Genomic DNA, 21,661 nt, shown 5'->3' on the forward strand with positions numbered 1-21,661 from the left:
TCATGGCCACCACTTCATCTGTGTTCTATCTTATCTTGATAATGTTGGGCAAAACCCTCCCCGTCTTCTACGCTGAGTACGAAAGAACCCATAACATCATCAGCAACTTGCACCGGTTTGAAGCTGAAACACCTTTAACTGCGATGAGCCAAGTGACGAAGGGGATCTTCATGGAGAACACCGACTTCTTTCCGATAAAGCCAGTGGACTACGGCAGATTCCTTGTCATCTCTCTCGGCACCGGTTCGAACAAGCAAGATGGAAGGTTTACTGCACAAGAGAGCAGCAAGAGGGGCGTGCTCAGTGGCTGTACAACAAGAGCACCACCCCCATCATCGACATCCTCTCGCAATGGACGTCCACGCCTCTGTTCTCTTTCAAGCGCTGTGATCGGAGAAGCAGTACCTTCGCATACAGGTACGTGTGCTTGCTTCGAGAAGGAAGACGACGACTCATTTCAATCTCACGAAGCCAACCGGCGTTGAGGTGCATGCAGGATGACACTTTGACGGGAGATGCTGCGTCGCTGGACATCACGGGGAAGGAGAACCTTGAGAAGCTGGTTAAGGAACCTGGAGAACGGCAGCTATGAGCCGGTGGAGGAAGAAGGAACGAACGAAGAAGCCTTGACTCGTTTTGCTCAGAGACTTTCCAGTGAAAGGAAGCTAAGGAACTCGAAGTTACTGCCTTGATATCATTCGTTCATTGTGTGTCTGTGTGTGGGTTTTGTGGTGAAGAAGAAGCAATGAATAATAAATAACAATTGTTGTTATTTATTATTACACTAATAGCAATGAATAATATCCCTCTATCAAATACTGAATGATATATTATTACACTAATTATATATAAATTTAAACTATCAATATAAATAATGATTGAAATGTAACATTAAAAGGAAATTGATGGTATCGAAATATAAATAATGATAAGGCAGGAATTGTTTAGTAAATAACTAAACTTAAAACGCGCGACACGTAAAGTCGCTTTCAAATTTTGAATTCCATTCCGCTTTATAGCCATTCCCATTTCTGAACGCTTCTCTCTCTCTCACTCTGCTTCTGCTTGCAAAGCGATCACTCGCTTTCCTTCCCCTCTCTCTATCTATCGTGGTAAGGGAAGAGATATGGGAGCCACAGAGACGATGTCCTACGAAGAGCAGCGGCGGAGGAGGCTAGAGGAGAACAAGAAGAAGCTCGAACAGCTTAACCTCCCCCACCTCTCCGTCGCCCTCCGCGACGCCGCCGCGTCCCCCAAGACCTCCCCGGTCCTCCACTCGAAATCCTTCCTTTTTCTCACTTTCGCCCTTCTCCCGCTTCCATAACTCTGTTTCTTGCTCAACCAGGCCAAGCAGATCAAGCGAAAGATGTCCCGGGATGCAAGCCTCCACCCCGTACGCCGGTCCGTCCGCGTCGCGAGCTTGCCGGAGCCCAAGTACCGAGAAGTAGGCCTCTTCGGCTCGCTGCTTCCCCTGTCGAGCCGATCTTGTCTTGCTGGTTGATTGTCCTATGTTCCTAAAACAATGAGGAAGAAGATTCAAGAAAATAACGAGCCTTCCTTTCTTCGACTTTTAACCGATTGCTTCTGTTGCTTGGTTATCTTTTGGCTAATGTTTGATGCTTGGATAGGTAGCTTCAGACTTCGTGGATAGGCCGAGAAGGTTGGTGATTGCATCTTAATCTAGCACGGCTGAAGAATCTTTCCCTAATATATATCTCAATTAGGATCGCTAGGGTTTTGAAGCGTAGAGGCTTGGACGATCGAGTATATGCATCAGATGAAGCTAGGGAGTACGCCCAAACGAAAGCAGAGGAAATCGAAGCGGGACTCGATCCAAAGTTTCCTTCTTTTGTGAAGTCTATGCTCCAATCTCACACCACCGGAGGATTTTGGCTGGTAACTCTAGTCATCCTTGATGATGCAACTCTCAGTAAATTTCTATCAATGTCTAAAACACTCAGGATGAATCCTTGATAAGCACTAGTTTTTGTCTCATAAATGATGTTAATAGGGCCTTCCTATAATATTCTGCAACAAGCATCTGCCAAAACGTAGTGCGACAATTACTTTAATAGATGAAAACGGGGATGAATCTGATACTACTTATCTTGCCCACAAGAGAGGACTAAGTGCAGGGTGGAAAGGTTTTTCTATAAATCATGAATTAGTTCATGGCGATGCTGTCGTTTTCCAGTTGATCAAAACGACAACTTTCAAGGTAAATTAGAGAATATTTGATGCTCTTTTTCTTAATAACTTCAAATACCTCTTTTTGGTGTAGTTTTCTTATTTGATCTATCCATTTGTAATACACTGCTTCACTTCGTGTATCTACTGTCCATTTGTATTTCATGCAATTGATTGTGGTTAATCATTTTACAATCTGATGTTGCTTATTGACATACCTCCAGTTCTGATGTCTCGTGAATTTGCTTTCTGCTCTCTAGGTCTACATAATTAGGGCGAGTGAATATGATAGCAGTTGATGTAGTTATTGACTCTCCAGATAAGGAATTTTGATGCTGCTGCAAGGAGTAGGAACAGGTAATTTAAATTCTAATTTAAATTTTAAGAAGTTCTTGTTTCTATATGTTCAACAGTAGAATATTACAAATTTTTCTAGCAAACATATATTGTACTTCAAAATTTTGTGGCACCACTGAGCCCTTTGTTATTGTGCCGTATCAGTCATTCCAAATATTGCCTATCCGTAAGGCCTTGCTTGTTGCACCGAAAAAAAGTATTGTCATACATTATATCTCCTTTTACTTTCTCCCTTTTCCATTGACCTTCATTTGTTCAGATTGAGGAGATCCAAATGTGTTAATTAACAATTTCAAATGATACCCGTAGCGTTTATCACACAATTGGCAAAAGGATCATTGCAATTGTTTAAATGCTTCAGTTGAAAGGTTCCAATAATTCTTACAATTTCGAACTATCAACTTCAAGCTTTTTGTTCATTTCTCCACTTTATCCTTTGTACTATAAATGTGTCAAAAGTCTTAAATATACTTTAAACTGTATTAACTAACATAAAACTATAATCATTTTAGTTTTTTATGTGTACAAAAGTTTTATTTCCTTGTGCTTTTGATCGGATTGCTCCTTATGATTTAAGTGATTCAGAAATGATAAAACGGCATACATTGGTGCATCTTGGACTTGCAATAATGAGCTCTATGCATTGCACCATCTTTTTTAGTTGTTTTATTTTTTAAACAATAATTTGAGTGATATATTTGAATTGGTTTTTTCATTATTTATTTTCATTTCTTCATAAGTTTAATTTCTACTTCTATATCTGCATAGTTCTCATTTGATACTTAACAAAGTAATTATCTTTTTCTTTTAACTGCTGGTGGAGAGAAACACATCAATTATCTACGATCATAGCGACTTAGATTTTTTTGGGATATACAATGCAAATGATCATAACTCAAAAATCCACTTTGTATCTATAAGTTTTTATATCCACTGATTCCATTTGTATATAAAAATAATTTTTTCACTGACAGTACATATCTTCAGTAATCTTAATTATATTATAACGTCCCATAAATATTAAATTTTAAAAATGATAGTATTTTTAATTTAGTATTTATCTTCACTCTAGTATCTAGATTTGGAATTTCACTTTGACGCATGTGTGACATTTTTAATTTGCAAATCCACGACCTCGAGTTAACTCAATACATTATTTGGTTCAACAGGTAACAGGCTCAGTGGTCCTTAGAATCAGAGAAGTCCAATGCTCCTCATTTATTTCAGTTTTGAAGATTGAGGGGCTTTCCAACTGTGTTTTTGCATAAACCAAAACTTCTCATATGCCCATAAAACATTCAAAATTTCTGTTACTTTGTGCTTGACTTCGGCTTAATCTAAATTTCCAGTGGACCAAATCTTGTAGACAGAAGTAAATGAAGAATCTTGGGTTGAAATGTGCTATCTATATGGTGGCTATTGCTACCACATCGAGTTTTATTTTGTCTTTATGGAATTATAACAACTATATAAAGGATTATTGTGAATTCCCTCAATAAGGTGGTAGTTATATTTAGCAAATGAGTTGACATGTAATGCTCTAAGTTGTGCAATTACCTTGCTTTGTTTTGTTCTACAGTAAAGCAACAATTTCTTTCAACTTCATATTTAGGGACAACATATTACATTCTTATGTTTTTGTGGATTTGCAAACTAAAAATGTTACATCATCAAAGTGAAATTCTAAATCTAGATACAAGGTGAAGATTAGACCAAATACTAGATTAAACAATCAGCTAAAAACACTATTATTTTTGAAATTTAATATTTATAAGACATTATAATACTGTCAGTAGAAAAACCATTTTCATATATAAATTGAATCAAAAGATATAAAAAATAATAGATGCAAGGTGAAGTGTTATTATGATTATTTGCACTATATATCCCAAAAAATCTAAATAGCCATACTTGATGTGTTCCTCTCTCCACCACAAGTCAAAAAAAATAATTATTATTTTGTTAAGTATCAAATGGAAACTATGCAGATATATAAGTAAAAGCTAAACTTAGAAAGAAATGAAAACAAATAATGAAAGAACCAATTTAAATATATTACTCATATTATTTAAAAAAATAAAATAACTAAAAAAAATGGTGCAATACATAAAGCTCATTATTGCAACTCCAAGATGCACCATTGTATCCAGCTTTACCATTTCTCGATCACCTAAAACATAAGAGCAACCTGACTAAAACTCACTTTTTTAAAAGTTTAAAGTAAATACTGAAAGCAAAAGCAAAAGGAAATACAATTTTTGTACACAGAAAAAAAAATGATTATGCTTTTATATTAATACAATTTAAAGTATATTTAAGACTTTTGACACATTTATAGTACAAAGGACAAAGTTGAGAAATGAACAAGAAGCCTTAAAAAATTAACTACTTTAGTGATTGAAATGAAATGGTCGGGTGATAGGCTTGCCAAGAATTTTGTCTTCTTACTTTTCCTCCGATATTTGCCGATATCTACAGATCCATTACCTTCAATGGTGTATGCCACATTTCCACTTGCTTGTGCAATCCTTAAGGGTGTCAATTGGCTGAATAGCACTCCATGTGTTTACAAGAAAACTCCATCTTCAAAAATTTTTGAAAAGGGTGATATGGACTTGCAGTTAGTTATTCTCTGATATGCTTTGAAATTTAACAACATTTAGAAAAGAAACAAAATATAGGTTTATAAGCAAGATACAGTATTGTGCCTTACTCTGCATAATAAGATACTGTTGATGTTGCAGAGAAATCATTAATGGCTATACTTGTACATCCTGTGGTCCATTTTTTTCCATATTTTCTCTTGCTTCGTGAAGTATGCTTGCCATTTCCCAGTCCCAAATATCTTTGATTGAGCTTAGGCCTCTATGTTTCCTGCAATGCTCATATTCCTGCAGGCAAAAGGTTGAAAATGATCTTCCTGCAATCTCTAAGTCACTCGGATTCAAAATATTAAATAGATCATGGAGACAGCATGTCTAAATATATGGTTCAACCACAAGGTTGAGTTGCAAATATATTAATGAATCTGTATGCTTTTCCGTTATGATGTTGTTTTATTCTTAAGCCACAGCAACAGACAACTTATTGCACAGCAACATGACAAAATAAACTCATGGGATGGGGCAAAGTAAACTTCGAAGAGCACATCAATGTTTTAAATTCTAGGACTAGCTATCATGCCAATGCCAAAAATCTGAAGCTAGAATTCAGTGGCTAGCATCACAGCTTCCAATGACAGGGTTTGAAGGTGATTGATGAGGCAAATTTCAAAACCATTCTAAAATATTTTTGATGGATGCAGGTCCAAGTCCACATGTATATGTGTCTATAAAGCTGATAAGCCACTCTAAAGCTGCGATGATGTATGCTGATTTGCCATGAGACTAATATGGGTCATTAATTGATTGTGTTGTGTCAAGTTGATGTAGAATTGATGTTCATACAGACCCCATTTAACAACCATGCCAAGATTTCAACTCGGCCATGAACCATCTACATAAGGTAGATCTATCCAAAAATCCTATAACTATTCATTGAATACAAACAGGTAAGATCAGGTCAGGTCAGGCAAGTCAAGAACCCCAGACTTATGATTCATTTGAACAACATACACTGATATTGAAATTACACGAGGCACAGAATTAATAGCATATCAACCAAGGCATGACTTGTTTACCACATTTGACCAGATTCTTGACACGGCAAGACTTGAACAAGCTGAGTTCTTATATGAAACTCAAACATTCATAAATCAGGTTGATTTTGTTGCCCTCTTCATATAGCAAACCTGAACAACCTAAACCGGAAGCCAATAATATCATGTTGTATTCCTGACAGGTTGATGATAAGTTCAAGAATTGCCACCCCCATGCATATAGCTTGATAAAACTGTATAACCAAAACATGTGCTGATAATTTCATGTTGCAATTGTGTCGGGTTGGTGAGAAATTACAAGAATCAACACCACTAAGCGTGTCATGTTACTAGTAATATTTGGTCATAGATTTTGCTATCTATATCAAGGACATACGTCTTATACAAACCACCCATATCAGTCCCTGGCCGGATTGATACGTACTGGTCGGTACTGATCTACCGACACATGGTACACTTGTCTATAATGAAGACTCAAGAAAAAAAGGACAGGAGGAAGGAAGATTCAAAGAGGAAGGAATAGACAGTGGTGGAGAAAGAAGGCGGAAGGAGGAAGGAAGAAGAGGCAGTGGAGGAGGAGGAGGAAGAGGAGGAGAAGAGGAAGGATATCCGAAATTGGTGGCACACAGCGGGCGACAACAAATCTGTTCACAGATTCTACGTGGATGGCAAAGAGGGCTCGTGTCAAAAGGTCTTTCTTTTCTTTTTATAATAGGTTGGACCAGATCGCCTGAAACAGGGGCAGTCCACGTACCGGGTCATGTCCAAACCGGCACATACCATCCATTTTGTATCGATCCAAGTGAAATCATATTCCATGGTCTATATTATTATCCACTAAATTCTAGTAAGATATCAAACACTGTAACTTGAAGGTTGATAATATCAAGTAGCATAAAAAATCATTTCATGAAGAAAAAGATGATCAACAAACTACCTTGTTTTCATCTTCAAAGTTAATATTATGCAAGTAAAGAGGCTGACTCACAGCCACAAGTGCGGTCTCCAAATCAAGAAATCCGGCAGTAACCATTCTCCTTAATACCCTCGCTTGAGAATTCTTGCCCCTGTCATATTAAAATGTAAATTTTCCAAATACAACTAGTTGTCATTGGATTTCTGCAATAAATCCCAAAATTTAGATTCACTTGCCTTGTTGGACTTGTCAATGGATTAAAGGTCTCGGGAGAAGGTAAAATCCCAGCTAGCAATGCCGACTCCCCCAAGTTAAGAAGAGAAGGATGTTTTCTGAAGTAAAAAAGTGATGCTGATTCGATCCCGTAATTACCATGTCCCCAGTACATCTGAAAAGAACAGCAAACAGTAAAAACAACCTTGATAAACTCAAGGAACTAACTCAGTATCATATCTTCAGTACTGCTAACAATAGTAAGTAAATCTACAATACATTGAAAGAGTTGCTCACGGGTAATAAAGTATCATTCCAGTGTACCATAAAAATTGAAATGGGTTTTTCCAGGAATCACAAGGAATATTAACCCATCTAGAGAATCTCACCTTCTAAGTAGAATGAATTCATAACTAGAAATTAAAATCTTCCAAAGCCCAACAACAGAAATCGTCCCAGTGAAATATGTAATTAACTCCAACTGTCATATGAATCTTTGTCATGTTTCCAGGGAATTGGATGTTTTTACATTTTAACAGTTCTGTTAAATCGGAGAAACTTCAGAAATAAGTAGGGCCAATAACCTAAAAACTTGAAGAAGTCAATGGAAATATAAATTTAACAAATAATAATATTCAATCCAATTCAGAAAACTCATAAAACATGTGGAAGCTAATATATGGTACTTGTAAATCTCACATAAAGATGATATGTTGCAGGTCAATGGAAGTTTCTCACAACATGTAAAATGTTTGTTTCAGCTGATGGCAAAGAGAAAATGTAAAATCAAAATAAAGTTTGGATCACTAACTCAAAGGAACCGGCTAACCTTTTACGACGTGTTATCGGCTTACTGAAAGCGTAGTAGCAGATATTACTGTAAAATTGAAGTTATTACATTACAAATAGAATATTGACATAAGACCAATGGATTTTAGGATGACACTCCATTGATCTGGAGTCGTTTGGCAGGTTTTTAAATAATGACTTGAGTGAAGTGATGAACTTAAAAGGAGTAGATGATGCTTTGAAATAAATACTATCTTGTCCAGTAAATTTTACATATTCTTCTCTTTTCTTTTCAGACCCTTATCTTCTATCTTCTATTTTCTAGTCTTCCAACTGAACATGTTATATTTATCTAATATTGCAAGGCTAGATTAAGTTGACATTTTGCAAATTCAAACCGATCTAAATCATTCTGCATCATCAAACTGCAACAGTAAAGTCTCATGAATAATGATATAACAAAAACTGCTTTAGACCAAAATAAACTCTCCCATGTCCAGACGTAAGAGTTTAAACTTTTTAAGTTGCTTATTGGGTTCACAATGCAAATCTGTCTTGAGTTAGAGTCTTTAGAAAGAAAAGAGAAATCTATAAATCACTAGTATCTGTCAACAATCTGGAACTCATACCTTGCTCAAATAAGAGTACAGTATTTCCCACTTCGACATTTTCCTCTCCAGTAATAGAGATAATATTCCCTCAAAAAATTTTCTTGAGATCTTCCGTTCACTTGTCAAGAAGACATTCTTCACAAGCTGCATTATGAAATGGTTTAGTAATCTGCTATCGACAAATTAAGTAGCCCAATGCTCGTAAGTTTAGTAGTATATCCTATCAGAACTAGATAAAATGCTACAACAATTTCCATTGCAAATAAGATGTGACATGTCTATGCAGCACTCTCTGCTCCACCACTGGTGGAAATACAGAATAAACTTAACAAATAACAAAGCACTATCAGCATAACCTAGTACCTGACTGTAATTTTTTTTAAAAAGTATGCATTTATTGCTCAGAGACTCTTTCAGTAATTCCACAATAAAAAGTAAGCATCTCCGATGTCACTATTTAAGGTATGCATTTATGTATTTGAAGGAAATCATAAAGCAAAAAATCTTGTTGTCATCAGCTAATAGAAGGGCATATTCTTTTAAGACTTAAAAGAATAAGCTCATAATTCACACGGAAATGAAATTTAGGCAGCTTCAGGGTAAGACCTCCGAGATAATGTAATTCCAAAATTCTAATCACACATGGGTATCTGTATAATACTATGAGTTACGGACAAAAGAGAGATAGTCCCCGCAGAATAAGACACATACTTTTCCAGTCTTAGGAGGCAGCTATACTGTAACACATGTTAATAGTCAACCAAGATATTCTGAGTGGAATAGTAATCATAGATTAACCCACAGAAAAGGAACATTAACTTATACTAGTTTATCCACTCAATCACCATTGAAACCACACCAAAGCATCAGAGAGCTGAACTTCTACTATTTTTGAAACTCATTGATTGTAAGTGATCTAGAAAGTGAATTTACAAACATGTAGTGAGCTTGTCACTTAAGAAAATGATCTATCAAAAAAGGTCTCTTGAAAATAACTTGTACCACGACAGGGAGAGTTTTCTATCACAGAGCTTTGTGCCTTTTTCTTGAATAGAAAGACTTGTCTAATAGATTAAAAAAATGTCAAACTCTCAGGTAGCATCCCTCTAGATCAAGATCAAGCTTTCCTATGCCTCAGATTGTTGACATACCCATTGGCAAGGTACCATTCTCATAGGTTGTCTCCTGAGTTACAAGCGAAGCATCATGGGACAACATAAAGCTACATTGTTCTTCAACTTAAAGTTAATGCTGCCCTTGAAGAACTTGTTTGTTGTGTAATATGTTTGTATCTTCTTTGTTCCTCATCAAATAATATCCCAAATGAATCCACAATAGCAGAATAATCATAGATGCAATAACTTGAGAATATCTATATAAACCCAAACAGTAACATTATCAAACAATTTGGAAAACTAATAACTCACTAGTTCAATTACTATGGTTGACTTGTTCTTCCCTCAGATTGTGATCTTGTGCCATTTCTGGCCAAATTGTCCAACAAAAGATCTAAGCAAGCACAATAAATCTAGTAACAGAGTATCAGAGGCGAAGGAGCGATTTACCTGCTGGGTGATGGTGCTCCCGCCTCCGCCTTTAGGGTAACGGACCACAGCGCGTCCGATCCCGTAAGGATCAACCCCAATGTGGTAGAAGAACCGGCGATCCTCCGACGCAATGACGGCCTGAATAAGGTGCAATGGGAGCTCCAAGATCTTCGCCTCCGCCCCCTTCGAAGACTCCCGAAGGCGGCACCATCGTTCCCGGAAGTCGGCAGGGAGGGCGCGGAAGAAGGCCCAAGCAGATAATAGCCCTGCGAAGACGATAAGCAAGAGGAGGGAGCTCGGGGGACGGAAGGGGTTCGGCGGCGGCTTCTCGAAGCCCACTGGCGGAGGGAGCAGAGGTGGTGGAGGAGGAGGAAGAGAAGGAGCACAGATCGATGGGAGGCGGAGGAAGGGGATTGGGTTTGGGGCGGAAGAGGGGGAAGCGAACGGGAAGATAGAACGCGGTGAAGGGCGGTGACCGGCACCGCGTGGGGTAGTGGCAGTGATAAGAGGCGGATGGGAGAGGACGGGGAGCGGCATCTCGGCGGTGACGCGATTCAGCGCCGCCGGTTCGGGTTCGACCGCACGCGCCGAGACGCGGTTTGAACTTTTCTTCATACCGGAACGTATTGTAAGCTCGTCGTACCGGTTTGATGGGTGCCGTTTTATTTCAAGTTTCGAATCAAACATTTATTCCACATTAATTGGCTCCACAAAGGCAAAAAAAAAAGAGTAAAATTACATATATTCCTATACATCCTATTATATATATATATATATAGACTAATTCAGTATGAATTATGTATCATACCAGTATGCTGATTTAAACTTTTGTTTCAATAATAAGCAAAAAACACTGACCTTAGCTCCAGTATTGTTTGTGAAACAGGCCACACTTTCTCAAAGTAGGTCCTGATGCATCAGGTTTATGAACCAATAGTAGAACTTGCTCATCATAAACTGCTCATGTAGTGCTGCACCTCAAGCATGTGGGTTATGTAGTTTAGGTAGGATCACATTTCACCAATGCCTACATGTAAGTCACAAACATAGTTTTCTCAAGCAAACTTTAATATGACCATCCATCAAGCTATCATGCATAGCATAGATGATGGCCAGTAACTAATCCAAGAACTAAAATAGGTCGAGCAAGTTCCATCAATTAAGCAGTACAACATACCATGAACCTGTACAAGTAATTTATCACACATAAAAGGGGAGGACTAAGCACTGCAAACAAAGAGAATAGTTGATAGTTGAAACACTATCACTTTTTGCTAGATCACAGCATGACTGCTTCAACCTGTTTGTGAGCAAGAAAAGGTTGTTTGTGATTGACTGCAGCTGTGATCCCAAACATCTGAATGCTGCTGCCTTTAAGAAGTCATCTGCATGGATCTGGGTACTTCTTGTTTTCCTGCAACTGTAGAAGCTATCTCCAGTTCATAATACTTGAACAAAACAATTTATATACATATATGGTCTCTAGCAATTCATCCAAATTACGACAAAGTAGATTTATATACATATTGACTTGGAACAGTCATTCATCTCAAAATTATGTGACTTTCTTGCACAGGCTCTTCCAACAAACTCTAAACCATGGTTTGTAAATAAGAAAAGATTAATCTATGCTATACAATCTTCGTCTTGCACAAGATATGTGTACTGTCCTAGGATTAATTGCTTGCATAACTACTGGGAGGCAACACAACCTGTGCAATGCAACATTTTGTCTGCTATTTCGGTCCTCATGATGCTTTTGCACTTGCCGTGCTCACCGAGGACCCTCTCCTCGCACTGCGATTCCGGGATCGTGGGATCGTCATCCGTAGGACTTCGGATATCTTAGTTGCAGCTGCAAAAGACCACTTTAAAGACATGCATCTAAATGATTGTGTCTGCAACTTCCATTTGCAGCATTACTTTTACCTTCAAGTGTCTCATAGACACTGGATCCCTAATAGTCACTGTAGGTTGCTCAATTAAAGGGGACCTACCTAGTACCTAAGAATCATTTTAACCTTTATATTCCAAGAGAAAATACCAAAATCCTGATGATAATAAACTGCATTTATCATGCATCAAAAGTGTTCTTAAAAATCTTAAGAATGTTGCAAACTGGCAGCACAAACAAATAATTTTTTGGCACCGAATGTACTTTTCAAGCTTTGGCAATCTCAAAAGTCAATCAAAAAGGTCAATGCTGAGCCTGATGATTATTCGATAATCGACCATCTTATTCGAACCACTAGTAGAAATATCTATGTGAACTACTCAACCGTCTAATTTGGGTCTCACATTCTCCCATTATATTCCTGCAGCTACAGGATTTGTGCTGAAAAAGGGCTTGTGGCAAAGTTCTGTGTTTTGGAGCTGTAAAAAACAAATGTAGCTGTCCTACTATGGCTAAGATCTTGCACTGCTGGAGGCTTGAGGAAGGTTCAAGAGCTTAACCCATCTAACTTTATGGATTAAAACTGACACAAAGGGGGTCATCAATTTTGTAAAGGAAATGACTGCAGGTCCCTGGTTTCTTGGAGATCTTTCTGTTAATATACTTGCTATACAGGATAGATTAAAAGTTGAACAGGTTTATATCTAGGGAGTATAACCTTGTTGCCCAATAGGTTTTGCTAGCTTTGGGAGATCTCAATGTACTCCAATCAGTATATCAAATGGGTTCACTTGAGAATGATTTGACACAGCTGCTGTGCAAATCTTAATATGGAAAACCATGTCACTGTGAAGTAGATGGTACTAGACTCTGCTAATCCTTAATACAATTAGGTAAGGGGTGTTCACATGAAAGGCAAAAGTCTAAGATGAAAAATCAGTCTATTTTAGCATGCAGTAGACTTTTATCTCTCCTATTGGATCATGCCAAATGGATGACAACGGTTCTGGTTCGTTGTCCATCAACTCACATGTGTTTATTTGTAATGCATCGATGCAACAAGGACCAATAGATAAGTAAAATAAACTGAAATGACAGTAAGATGCAATAATACATTGCATTCATAGTAAGACTAGTTTGTTGCTATAACAAGTTTCAGCATATGCAAAGTAAATCTATCATACATTTTAAAGTGTAAAGCTCGATAAGGAGAAAACAAAATTTTGAAGAAGACTCATTACAATAAGCAAGTCAAAGCATATAAGCCACCACAAACTTAAATGCTCGGATCTAAAAATTGTATGATAGCATGTCCCCAAACAGGCAAATAAGTAAACACTTCACAAGCCCTGACCAATGATCTCTTATTCAATTCAATGAACAGACCAGCACCTTAGACCAGACCATATACTTTACATTAAGCATGATAAACATATACATGGGACCCGAAAAAAATCTGAACACCATTACTGGCTATGCCAATAACCAAGTAATTGCCAAAAGTAAAACTTAGCAGCAAGCAATGCAAACAAATATAACATCACTCAATTTTTCTTTTGTAATTTTGATCAGTTTCAGTACATACCGGGCAAGAAAATGATAAAACAGAAGACAATGTCATTAATTAATAATGCTATTTCAAGGGTAACTAACTAGAGAAGAGTCAACAAAACATAAAGTTCGAAGAGTAAAACAAGCATACTACATCATCCCAAAATATAAGCATAAGTTAATATGGATACATTATACATACCCTCCAGCACCAAAAACTAAAATAGATCCGATATCAGATACAAAAGAAAGAGAACTAGCCCTTATAGCAAAATACAATGTAATCTATCACCTCATAGTCTTATGCATCTCTACCAGCATTGCAAAGAGTTCCCTGCAGGTCTTCGCCCAATTCATCTCAAATTTCATCTCATCTTCCAAGTGCCGCTTCCACTTGTCCTCCAAAGCTCTCGCCTTTGATTTATTTATGAGCTTCATCCCCACTTCCAGTGATGCTTTTGGCAAACCATTAGTTTTCCAATGCTCTGCCACATGATGGGTCAAATAAGGAAAAGATTCAGGTTCAATTCCCCATTCCTCCCCATTCTTATTTTTCATTTCCTCGCCCCTGATCTTATTTCCCATTTCCTCATCCTCTTCCTCGGGAGCAACCAAAATTTGCTTTTTCTTTAGTTTTGAGTCCGTTCCCTTCTTTCCCTTCTTGCCCTTCTTATCATCTTCCTTCTCTGCATCTCTATCCACCCGAACCACCATCAAATTGTGTTTTGTCTCTTTCCTAGGGCTCTTCTCATCTTTATTCCATTTCTCCACATATCTATCCTCCTCGAGGGTCACCGAATTGTGTATTTTCTGTATTTTCGAGTTATTTTCCTCTTTCATCCTCTTCACAGCATCTCTATCCTCCTCGAGGGGCACCGAATTGAGTATTTTCGGTTTGTTCGAGCTCTTTTCCTCCTTCTTCCCCTTCTCTGCTTTTCTATCCTCCTCTAGGGCAACCAAATTGTGTGTTTTGGGACTCTTTTCCTCTTTCTTCGCGTTCTCTGCTTTTCTTGGGTTATTTTCCTCTTTCTTCCCCTTCTCTGCATTTCTATCCTCCTCGAGGGCGATAGAATTGTGTTTTTTCTCTTTTTTCGGGTTCTTCCCTTCCTTATTGTCCTTCTTTACCTCCTCCTCGGGCCAGAGCTTGGCAGCGAGCTTGAGAACAAGGTCATCGCCGGTATCAGCGGCAGAATGGTTGTACTTGTGGCGGATGTGGCGAAGCCTGTTGAACACCTGGCCCGGTGAGAGTATATCGGTAAGGTAGCCCTTCACAAACTCGTAGAAGGGAGCCAAGTTAGACTTGGTCGGAGCAAGACCAGTCTGGTCCCGGAACTCGATGGCGCCCCGGAGGATGGCAGCGTTGTCAGCGGCCGAAGATTCGTTCGACCGCTTCCGGCCCGAATTGGAGCCCTTCTCCCCATCGCCTGGATGCTCGCCGGCCTTGCGCTTCCGTTGGCCTTTGGCGGCGGCAGCTGAGGGGTCGCTGAGCATTGGAAGAGGAGATCGGCGTTAGGGGTAGGGTTAGGGTTGCAAAGAGGGTTAGGGGTCGGACGGCTTTTGTTATCCGCGCGAGACTAGGGAGTCGAGGGGTCAAAATGTGGGGCCCTTCCAGGATGAGTGGGCCCTCCGGGGAATCAACCAATAGGAATATCAAGAAAGAAGAATTAATTCTGTAACGTTTCACTGCACTAACGAAGACATTAATCGCCTCACTTCTCCCAAGTAAACAGTATTAGTTGCATGAAGAGATCAAAGCTAAAGCACGAGGTGGCTGCTGCTGCTGCGGCAGCTGAAGCTGGAGCTGTCTCCGTTCACCTCTGCCGCACCTCCTCTCCCACAGACTGACCGAGAGTTCATCCCTCGCAGCCACTCGCCTCACCACCGGCAGCGGCGGGTCCATGTCAGCAACGGTGACACCAGCTCCCACCACGCCACCGTCGTCCTCCGCTCCCCCCACCCTCGAGCTCGTTGGATCGCTCGCACTCCTCCTCAACAGCGCCATCGTGATCTTCAGCAACTTGCCACGCTCCCTCGAAGACGAACCGCTGGTCTTCGACGAGGAGGAGGATGAGGAGGTCGAGTCGCGAGAAGATGACCTGTCTCTCTTGATCTGTCCCATGCAGCCTATCCGCGGCGACGATAGGGCGACGGACATGGACCCAAGGCGAAACAGACGCTTCTGCTTTGGGAGAGAAGGGAAGGAAGCTGTGGTGGGGATTCTGTCGTTTGGAGTTGCTCTCTTTGGGGTTTCTTTTGTTGGGGAAGGTCTGAAGCACCACGAAGGGTTGAAGGAGCTTATGTGGTGGTGGTGGCGACGGCCGTGGTTGCCCATGAGGGGGAGCTGGCCAGTGCTGAGATGGGAGGGGGTGGTGGAGGCCATATAAAAGAGAGCTTGCCCTTGGTCAATGAGAAGAATGGAATTTGTGGGCTTTGGTGCTGCCGTAACTTGCCATGAACGTTTGGAACCATTCTTTAGCCTACTGTTCCTGAGAGGAAAGACTCAAAAGAAGAGTTAGCAGTTGCTTTCACCCTTTTCTTGTTCTTAGTAATGCAAGCCTTGACTTTAACACAACTTCGATCATCTATGGCTGTAGATATCTTTTATGCCATTCATGTTGCTTTAAACATGCTAGTAATTAGATCTTTAATCCATGTAAAACTTCAGATGACTTGATGGATCATGTGGAGTGTTCTTCCAAACCAAAACCATTTGCCTTTCTTGTCTTCAACTTCTCTGAAAGGAGACCTATCTCATTTTTGCTACGACAGACGGGTTTTCTATCATAGAACACTAGTTTATTCTCTCATACGCCAATCCAGAATCCGACTTGGGAGCATTGACCAAGAGATGTAGTCCACAGAAATGGCCTTAGACGGCCAGCTCCCGGTCATGCAAATGGGAGTGAAGAGTACGTGTCAACTGGGCGTCCACATCAGTACGGTTGGATGTGAAGCCAAATCTCCGAGAATATTGACTTTGTTTGCTTATACCATACTTCATGGCGTTGGATCTAATCACCTCCAAATGCGAGGTAGAACCTTAGCCAGATGTAAAGAATTCTCTTCTAAGTCCCTTCGGATCATTAGCTAGCTTACGATTACGTTGTTTTGGAAGTGAATGCCACAGAGGAGTTCATGCAGCCTGGTGAGTAATATGGCATCAGAAGTTATGACAGGGCACATGAAGAAGTCTTGTTTGTGATGCAGTGATATCAGCCACACCGTATGAAGACGGTACATGTAAAGACTTGACTTTGTCACTTGTGGGATTCGGAGACTTTGACTGCAGGGTTTCACAGTCAATCGGATCTCTTTTACGAGTCACAGAGAAATTTCATGACTCGAAGAGGAAGAAAAGAGATTGCGATCCTTCTGATGAAACTAAAATAGATCAGTATTGATGGCAAAATTCATGATCAGAAGAGTTTTCCAGGATCAATAAGCTTCAGCAGGTTTGTCAGAACCAATGGATGAAATCTCCTACCGTATTGACTAATTTTCATGATTAGACACAGTCAAAAATAGCTGTATGCTTCCTCTGTTTAAGTCGAAGAATCCGTTAACCTCGAAAAAGAAGCAAAACCAAAGCATAAAACTGATTCAAAGAGATCAAGAATGATAAATTCATAGTTTCCAATGGGAGGTATTGATGATTCCAGTCAATACTTTGAATCAAATGTGGTGCAGTCTCCCCTTTTGAGAATATCAAGTCAGATAGAGGAGCAGCAAAGGAGATGCAGAGTATCAATAGAGGGACTGTACTCAGATATATTTTAAGATAATGTTAGTTTTTTCATTGGATCTCAGCCTCTCTCCTCTTTTTCTTACTGTGGAACTTATAAAGGTGGAGGGAGAAAACCAGAGATCTGAAATGTTGTGCTCTCCCTCTCCTGTGAACCTGCTTTCCATTGCCAATCTCAACTCTCTCCCTCTCTATCTCTCTCTCTCTCGTGCAGACACATTTTTATGATTCCGGACTGTGAGACGTCCCTTAGTCGTGATGTCCGATAAAGTGATGGCTTGTTGTGAACCACCAAAAGAGCTCTTCCTTCTTCTCTTCTATGTATGTTCATGGCCCGTAGAGAGAGGTCCATGTCGAGGGAGTCCAAAACATTCCATGGGAGTCAACAACGGAGAGCAGAAGTCAAGCATCAACACAGTGATGGAACAGACGTGGACTAGTGGACTACGGCATCTGTAGCTGCACAGGATGAAGTCCTTCAACGCATGAAGCTAAAAGGTGAGAAGAAACGACGAGGAGAATCTCCATTAGTCCATGTTCAATCAAACAAGCCATAGTGGATTATTCATTTCAGCTAGGTTGATTACGGTCCCACCCACAACAATCTGAGTGAGAGAAAGGAAGAGCTGTAATTATTGGATTACACCATCCACTTCTCTCTCTCTCTCTCTCTCTCTCTCTCTCTCTCTGTATATCTATATTTATATCGTAGAATTCTGCTAACAGAAGACTGAGGGATTCATTAAGAAGGTCTGAAGAGTATAACATCTTTAATGGTATTCTCTTCACTGTGTTGCATGGAGAGATCAGATGTGATCATTTCTGATGTGCTTCGTTAGGTAGGATGTTACCCTCTATGAAGAGAGGGAAAGGTCAACAAGGATGCAGATGCATGCATCTTGCATCCCTTTGATTCAACTCCCGACATTGAATGGCAAACACTACTCACTTTGGCCAATCTTCTGCTGCATGCACTGAGAATGATTTAGTGAGACTGTCTTCAGGATTAGTAAATCTGCACCTACGATTCTACATTAAATCAAATTCATCCCACATGGAAACCACCATCAGATCATTCTCCCCATTACAAGCCCTTCAATTGACCTTCTTGGTAACCCAAGAACAAGCCTGGACCTTTCCTTGGTTCTACTCCTGCTCCGTAACTATCTCTTTTCCTCTCCTATCGCTTGACTAAGATCGATCTAATGTGTACCGTTTCCATGTCTGGGACAGGAGGAGGAAGATGAAGAACGGATACTTAACGGTGGAAGTTGGCCTCCAGAAGGAAGGAGGAGGTGGGGGGTTGCAGAAGCTCACGATGCCTGTAACTTATATTAATCATCCACGCTTTGCTGGTCTTCTCGACAGGGCCAAGGAGATCTACGGCTACTGCTCCGGTGCCCCAGGTCCGCTGAAGCTTCCTTGCACGGTGGAGGAGTTCATCCATGTCAAGTCGCTCGTCGAGCGCGAGTCCGGTTGCAGTCAGTAGTCCTTCTCCTTGTCCCCTTGCCTTCGACAGAAAAATAGGCATATGTTAACCGGAGTCATCGTTTCCATAGCTCCGATGCAGCCATGAGGTCTGCCAGTATGTGTGAGCTGGATGCATCAGTTCTGCTACAGATGCAGACATGCATGAGAACTGTAATAAAGAGCAGTACTCCATCAGATATCAGAAATAGATGCAATAATCTTCCTGTACTTTGTTGATCTCTTCAAGTTTGTCTTCGATGGTTGTTTAAGAACAGAGATGGTCAGTCACTCAAAAGATTTTAGTAGGCCAGTTGAAGACAAGTATTGGCCATGAAACAAAGACAAAGGACTTGAGACCTTGTCAAAAGCTTGATGTGGGGAGTGGAAGTCTCTCTCATTGCCAACTTGATGAAACTTGAATGATGCAAAACCTAAATGAATATTTAGGTTTGGTTTAGGCATGACATATCAACAAACCCGTATGAATATTTTTAATTAAATACCACAGAATTAATGAAAATTTTGATGCAGTGAATAAAAGTTCATTAATAATTAGAAGATTAAATATTAAATATTAAAAATGATGCAATATATACTTGACATGTGAACAAAGCTTGAGTATATGATGCAAACCTAAATGAAAAATGAGTACTATACGAATATATTTTTTATTATAAACTAAATATTGGTGCAAAAAATTGATATAGTGAATGAAAGTTCATGACTCTTAAAGATATGATTGAGAGAATAAAAATCTTGAAATATTAATCTATTAGGAAAGGATCCAATGTATATTTTAATATCTTTTCTCACAAGTAAGTTGAAGTGTGAATGAATTCCAAGTATATGGTCCAAACGTAAATGAAGAACATGTACTATAAACCTAAATGAAGAACATGTATTGTATGAATATTTTTAATTAAATACTAAAGATTTGGTGAAAGTTTTGATACTCTTAAAGATATGGTTTAAAGATTAAAAATTAAAAAAATTAAGATACTATGAAAGGACCCAATATAAATAGTTTACATGAAACCCCGAGTATATGGTGAGATTCAAATGAAGAACATGTATTGTGTAACTTTATATATATATATATATATATATATATATATATATATATATATATATATATATATATATATATAGCAAAAATTTTAATACAAATGAAAGTTTCTACAAATCCGAAAAGGTTAAACTATTATAAAAGGACCCAATAAATATTTTAACATTTTATGTCTCGCGTAAACTAATTGAAACTTACGTGTGAACTAAACCTGAGTGTCTAATATAAATCTAAATAAAAAATAAGATTCTATTTATATTTTTAATTAATTAAATTCAAGGAAAAAAACTCATGATATATTATGATATTATTTTAAAGATATAACTGAGAGGCTAAAAATTCATAATTTTTACTAGTAATGGTCCTTTATCAATGAGATCCGATAATATGCATTCAATATATTTATAAGGTGGGAAATCAAGAAATCAAATGGTGGAATAGCCACAATAAGAATGACCCCATCAACTTTGATATGTTACTATATCTGAGACAACATCACACTGATTTAGACGCATTGTGTGCAGTCATGAGATCACAAGTACATCAAGGTTGGACGTCATAATGATTCATGAGTTAAGGACAAACTCAATATTTGTAGTTATGGGAGTTTTTTTTTTTTTTGCTGATCATATTTAAGAGTTAAAGTTTTGGATTTTTTTTTTTTTTGCACAAGCACGATATTATCTTGATGTATCATCTTTACATAAAAATCAAAAAATGCTTTTGAACTACTAGTATTTACAAATCAAGACTTTGATCGTTAGTATTTTGGTATGTAGAAGGTGTTAGCTAGTTTAGTCAGTAAATATTTAGATAATTTATTGTAAGATTTTAGATTCTAATATCATCTTTTTTATTTATAATAATAATAATAATATTTTAAATAATGATTTGATTTCAGTTTCAATAACTTATCATAACTCATGAAACCATCCAATACAAAAGAAATATAATTAGTAATTAGATATCCACCCACAATCATATTCAAACCAATAAAAAGTAAACATAAGTTGAAATAATAGATCAAACCAAGTTCAAATGTAAAATGTCATCACACAAATTTGGAGTTTTATTTTTTTTTAAAATGAAATATGTGACTCAAAAGATCTTGTCTATTTGAGTTTCTTTATTTATGCATAATCTATATCTCAAATATAACATTTATTTTTTTATTTTTTATTTCATTTAATTATTTATAATATTTATATTTTATGTTATTAAAAAATATTATATATCAATCATTATTTCAAATATAATCATGAAAAATAAAAATACAAACTCTAAACTAGTATTATTTTCTAATTAGGACATTTGAATCTTTAAAAGATTTTGAATGTTTTTTATTTTCATTTTACTATCAAATATATTTAAATTGTTAAGGGTATTTAAGTTTTTTCATTTATAACAATAAAAAAAGAGTTTACTATTTATAGATTTTTTAAATTATTTTATCCTAATTATTTTTTATTGCATTATTATATATTTCTTTCTCACAATCCCTACGATTGTCATCATCACTGATGGTCTTTAGCTTATGCTCCCTATCACTCCATATCACTTTATAGCCTATGCTCCAATATTGCTTATTATCATATAATCCTGCTTGTCATCCCTTTAATACTTATAAATAGTATATTTTTAAATAAATATATTTATGTAT

The 21,661-nt window shown here is 38.1% G+C and overlaps 3 protein-coding genes and 1 long non-coding RNA gene across 7 annotated transcripts; 3 read left to right on the forward strand and 1 right to left on the reverse strand.

Annotated features, from left to right (window-relative positions):
• Window positions 1–2: 2 nt before the first annotated feature.
• On the forward strand, window positions 3–592 carry LOC103988254 (patatin-like protein 2). The gene is made up of 2 exons (XM_065110739.1): window positions 3–401; window positions 497–592. The coding sequence occupies exons 1-2, from the start codon at window positions 3–5 to the stop codon at window positions 590–592; spliced, it is 495 nt and encodes a 164-aa protein (XP_064966811.1).
• Window positions 593–1,044: 452 nt separating this feature from the next.
• Window positions 1,045–4,005, forward strand: LOC103987099 (B3 domain-containing protein Os06g0194400-like). 3 transcript variants are annotated; one of them, XM_065110464.1, is made up of 7 exons: window positions 1,045–1,267; window positions 1,346–1,444; window positions 1,629–1,660; window positions 1,725–1,896; window positions 2,120–2,218; window positions 2,448–2,544; window positions 3,714–4,005. In XM_065110464.1, exons 1-6 carry the CDS (start codon window positions 1,127–1,129, stop codon window positions 2,484–2,486), a joined length of 582 nt encoding a protein of 193 aa, XP_064966536.1. In that variant the 5' UTR covers window positions 1,045–1,126; the 3' UTR covers window positions 2,487–2,544; window positions 3,714–4,005. The 3 variants fall into 3 exon arrangements, with proteins under 3 accessions (XP_064966536.1, XP_009403573.2, XP_009403572.2); XM_009405298.3 differs by having other exon boundaries at window positions 1,734–1,896; window positions 2,012–2,218; window positions 3,714–3,979; XM_009405297.3 differs by having other exon boundaries at window positions 2,012–2,218; window positions 3,714–3,978.
• Window positions 4,006–4,803: 798 nt separating this feature from the next.
• LOC103987101 (uncharacterized) lies at window positions 4,804–10,908 on the reverse strand. Of its 2 annotated transcripts, none has more exons than XM_009405300.3 (6): window positions 10,297–10,908; window positions 8,750–8,875; window positions 7,355–7,506; window positions 7,191–7,269; window positions 5,258–5,435; window positions 4,804–5,127 (listed from the first exon to the last, which is right to left on the reverse strand). In XM_009405300.3, exons 1-5 carry the CDS (start codon window positions 10,891–10,893, stop codon window positions 5,304–5,306), a joined length of 1,086 nt encoding a protein of 361 aa, XP_009403575.3. In that variant the 5' UTR covers window positions 10,894–10,908; the 3' UTR covers window positions 4,804–5,127; window positions 5,258–5,303. The 2 variants fall into 2 exon arrangements, with proteins under 2 accessions (XP_009403575.3, XP_009403574.3); XM_009405299.3 differs by having other exon boundaries at window positions 4,805–5,127; window positions 7,140–7,269.
• A 7,484-nt stretch (window positions 10,909–18,392) lies between these two features.
• Window positions 18,393–19,163, forward strand: LOC135613569 (uncharacterized). The gene is made up of 2 exons (XR_010487338.1): window positions 18,393–18,608; window positions 18,699–19,163. It is a non-coding gene; the product is annotated as an uncharacterized LOC135613569 (long non-coding RNA).
• Window positions 19,164–21,661: the final 2,498 nt, after the last annotated feature.

Source organism: Musa acuminata, chromosome BXJ2-6 (genome assembly GCF_036884655.1).
Source record: "Musa acuminata AAA Group cultivar baxijiao chromosome BXJ2-6, Cavendish_Baxijiao_AAA, whole genome shotgun sequence".
NCBI lineage: Eukaryota > Viridiplantae > Streptophyta > Magnoliopsida > Zingiberales > Musaceae > Musa > Musa acuminata.

Coding starts and splice junctions, on each gene's coding strand:
- LOC103988254 (XM_065110739.1), top strand. CDS start 3: ATGGCCACCACTTCATCTGTGTTCTATCTTATCTTGATAATGTTGGGC. Junction 402..496: donor GCGCTGTGATCGGAGAAGCA/GTACCTTCGCAT, acceptor AGGTGCATGCAG/GATGACACTTTGACGGGAGA.
- LOC103987099 (XM_009405297.3), top strand. CDS start 1,127: ATGGGAGCCACAGAGACGATGTCCTACGAAGAGCAGCGGCGGAGGAGG. Junction 1,268..1,345: donor CGTCCCCCAAGACCTCCCCG/GTCCTCCACTCG, acceptor TTGCTCAACCAG/GCCAAGCAGATCAAGCGAAA. Junction 1,445..1,628: donor CGGAGCCCAAGTACCGAGAA/GTAGGCCTCTTC, acceptor ATGCTTGGATAG/GTAGCTTCAGACTTCGTGGA.
- LOC103987101 (XM_009405299.3), bottom strand. CDS start 10,893: ATGAAGAAAAGTTCAAACCGCGTCTCGGCGCGTGCGGTCGAACCCGAA. Junction 7,507..8,749: donor TGTACTCTTATTTGAGCAAG/GTATGAGTTCCA, acceptor TGTTCTTTTCAG/ATGTACTGGGGACATGGTAA. Junction 5,436..7,139: donor ACTTTGAAGATGAAAACAAG/GTAGTTTGTTGA, acceptor TTTTGCCTGCAG/GAATATGAGCATTGCAGGAA.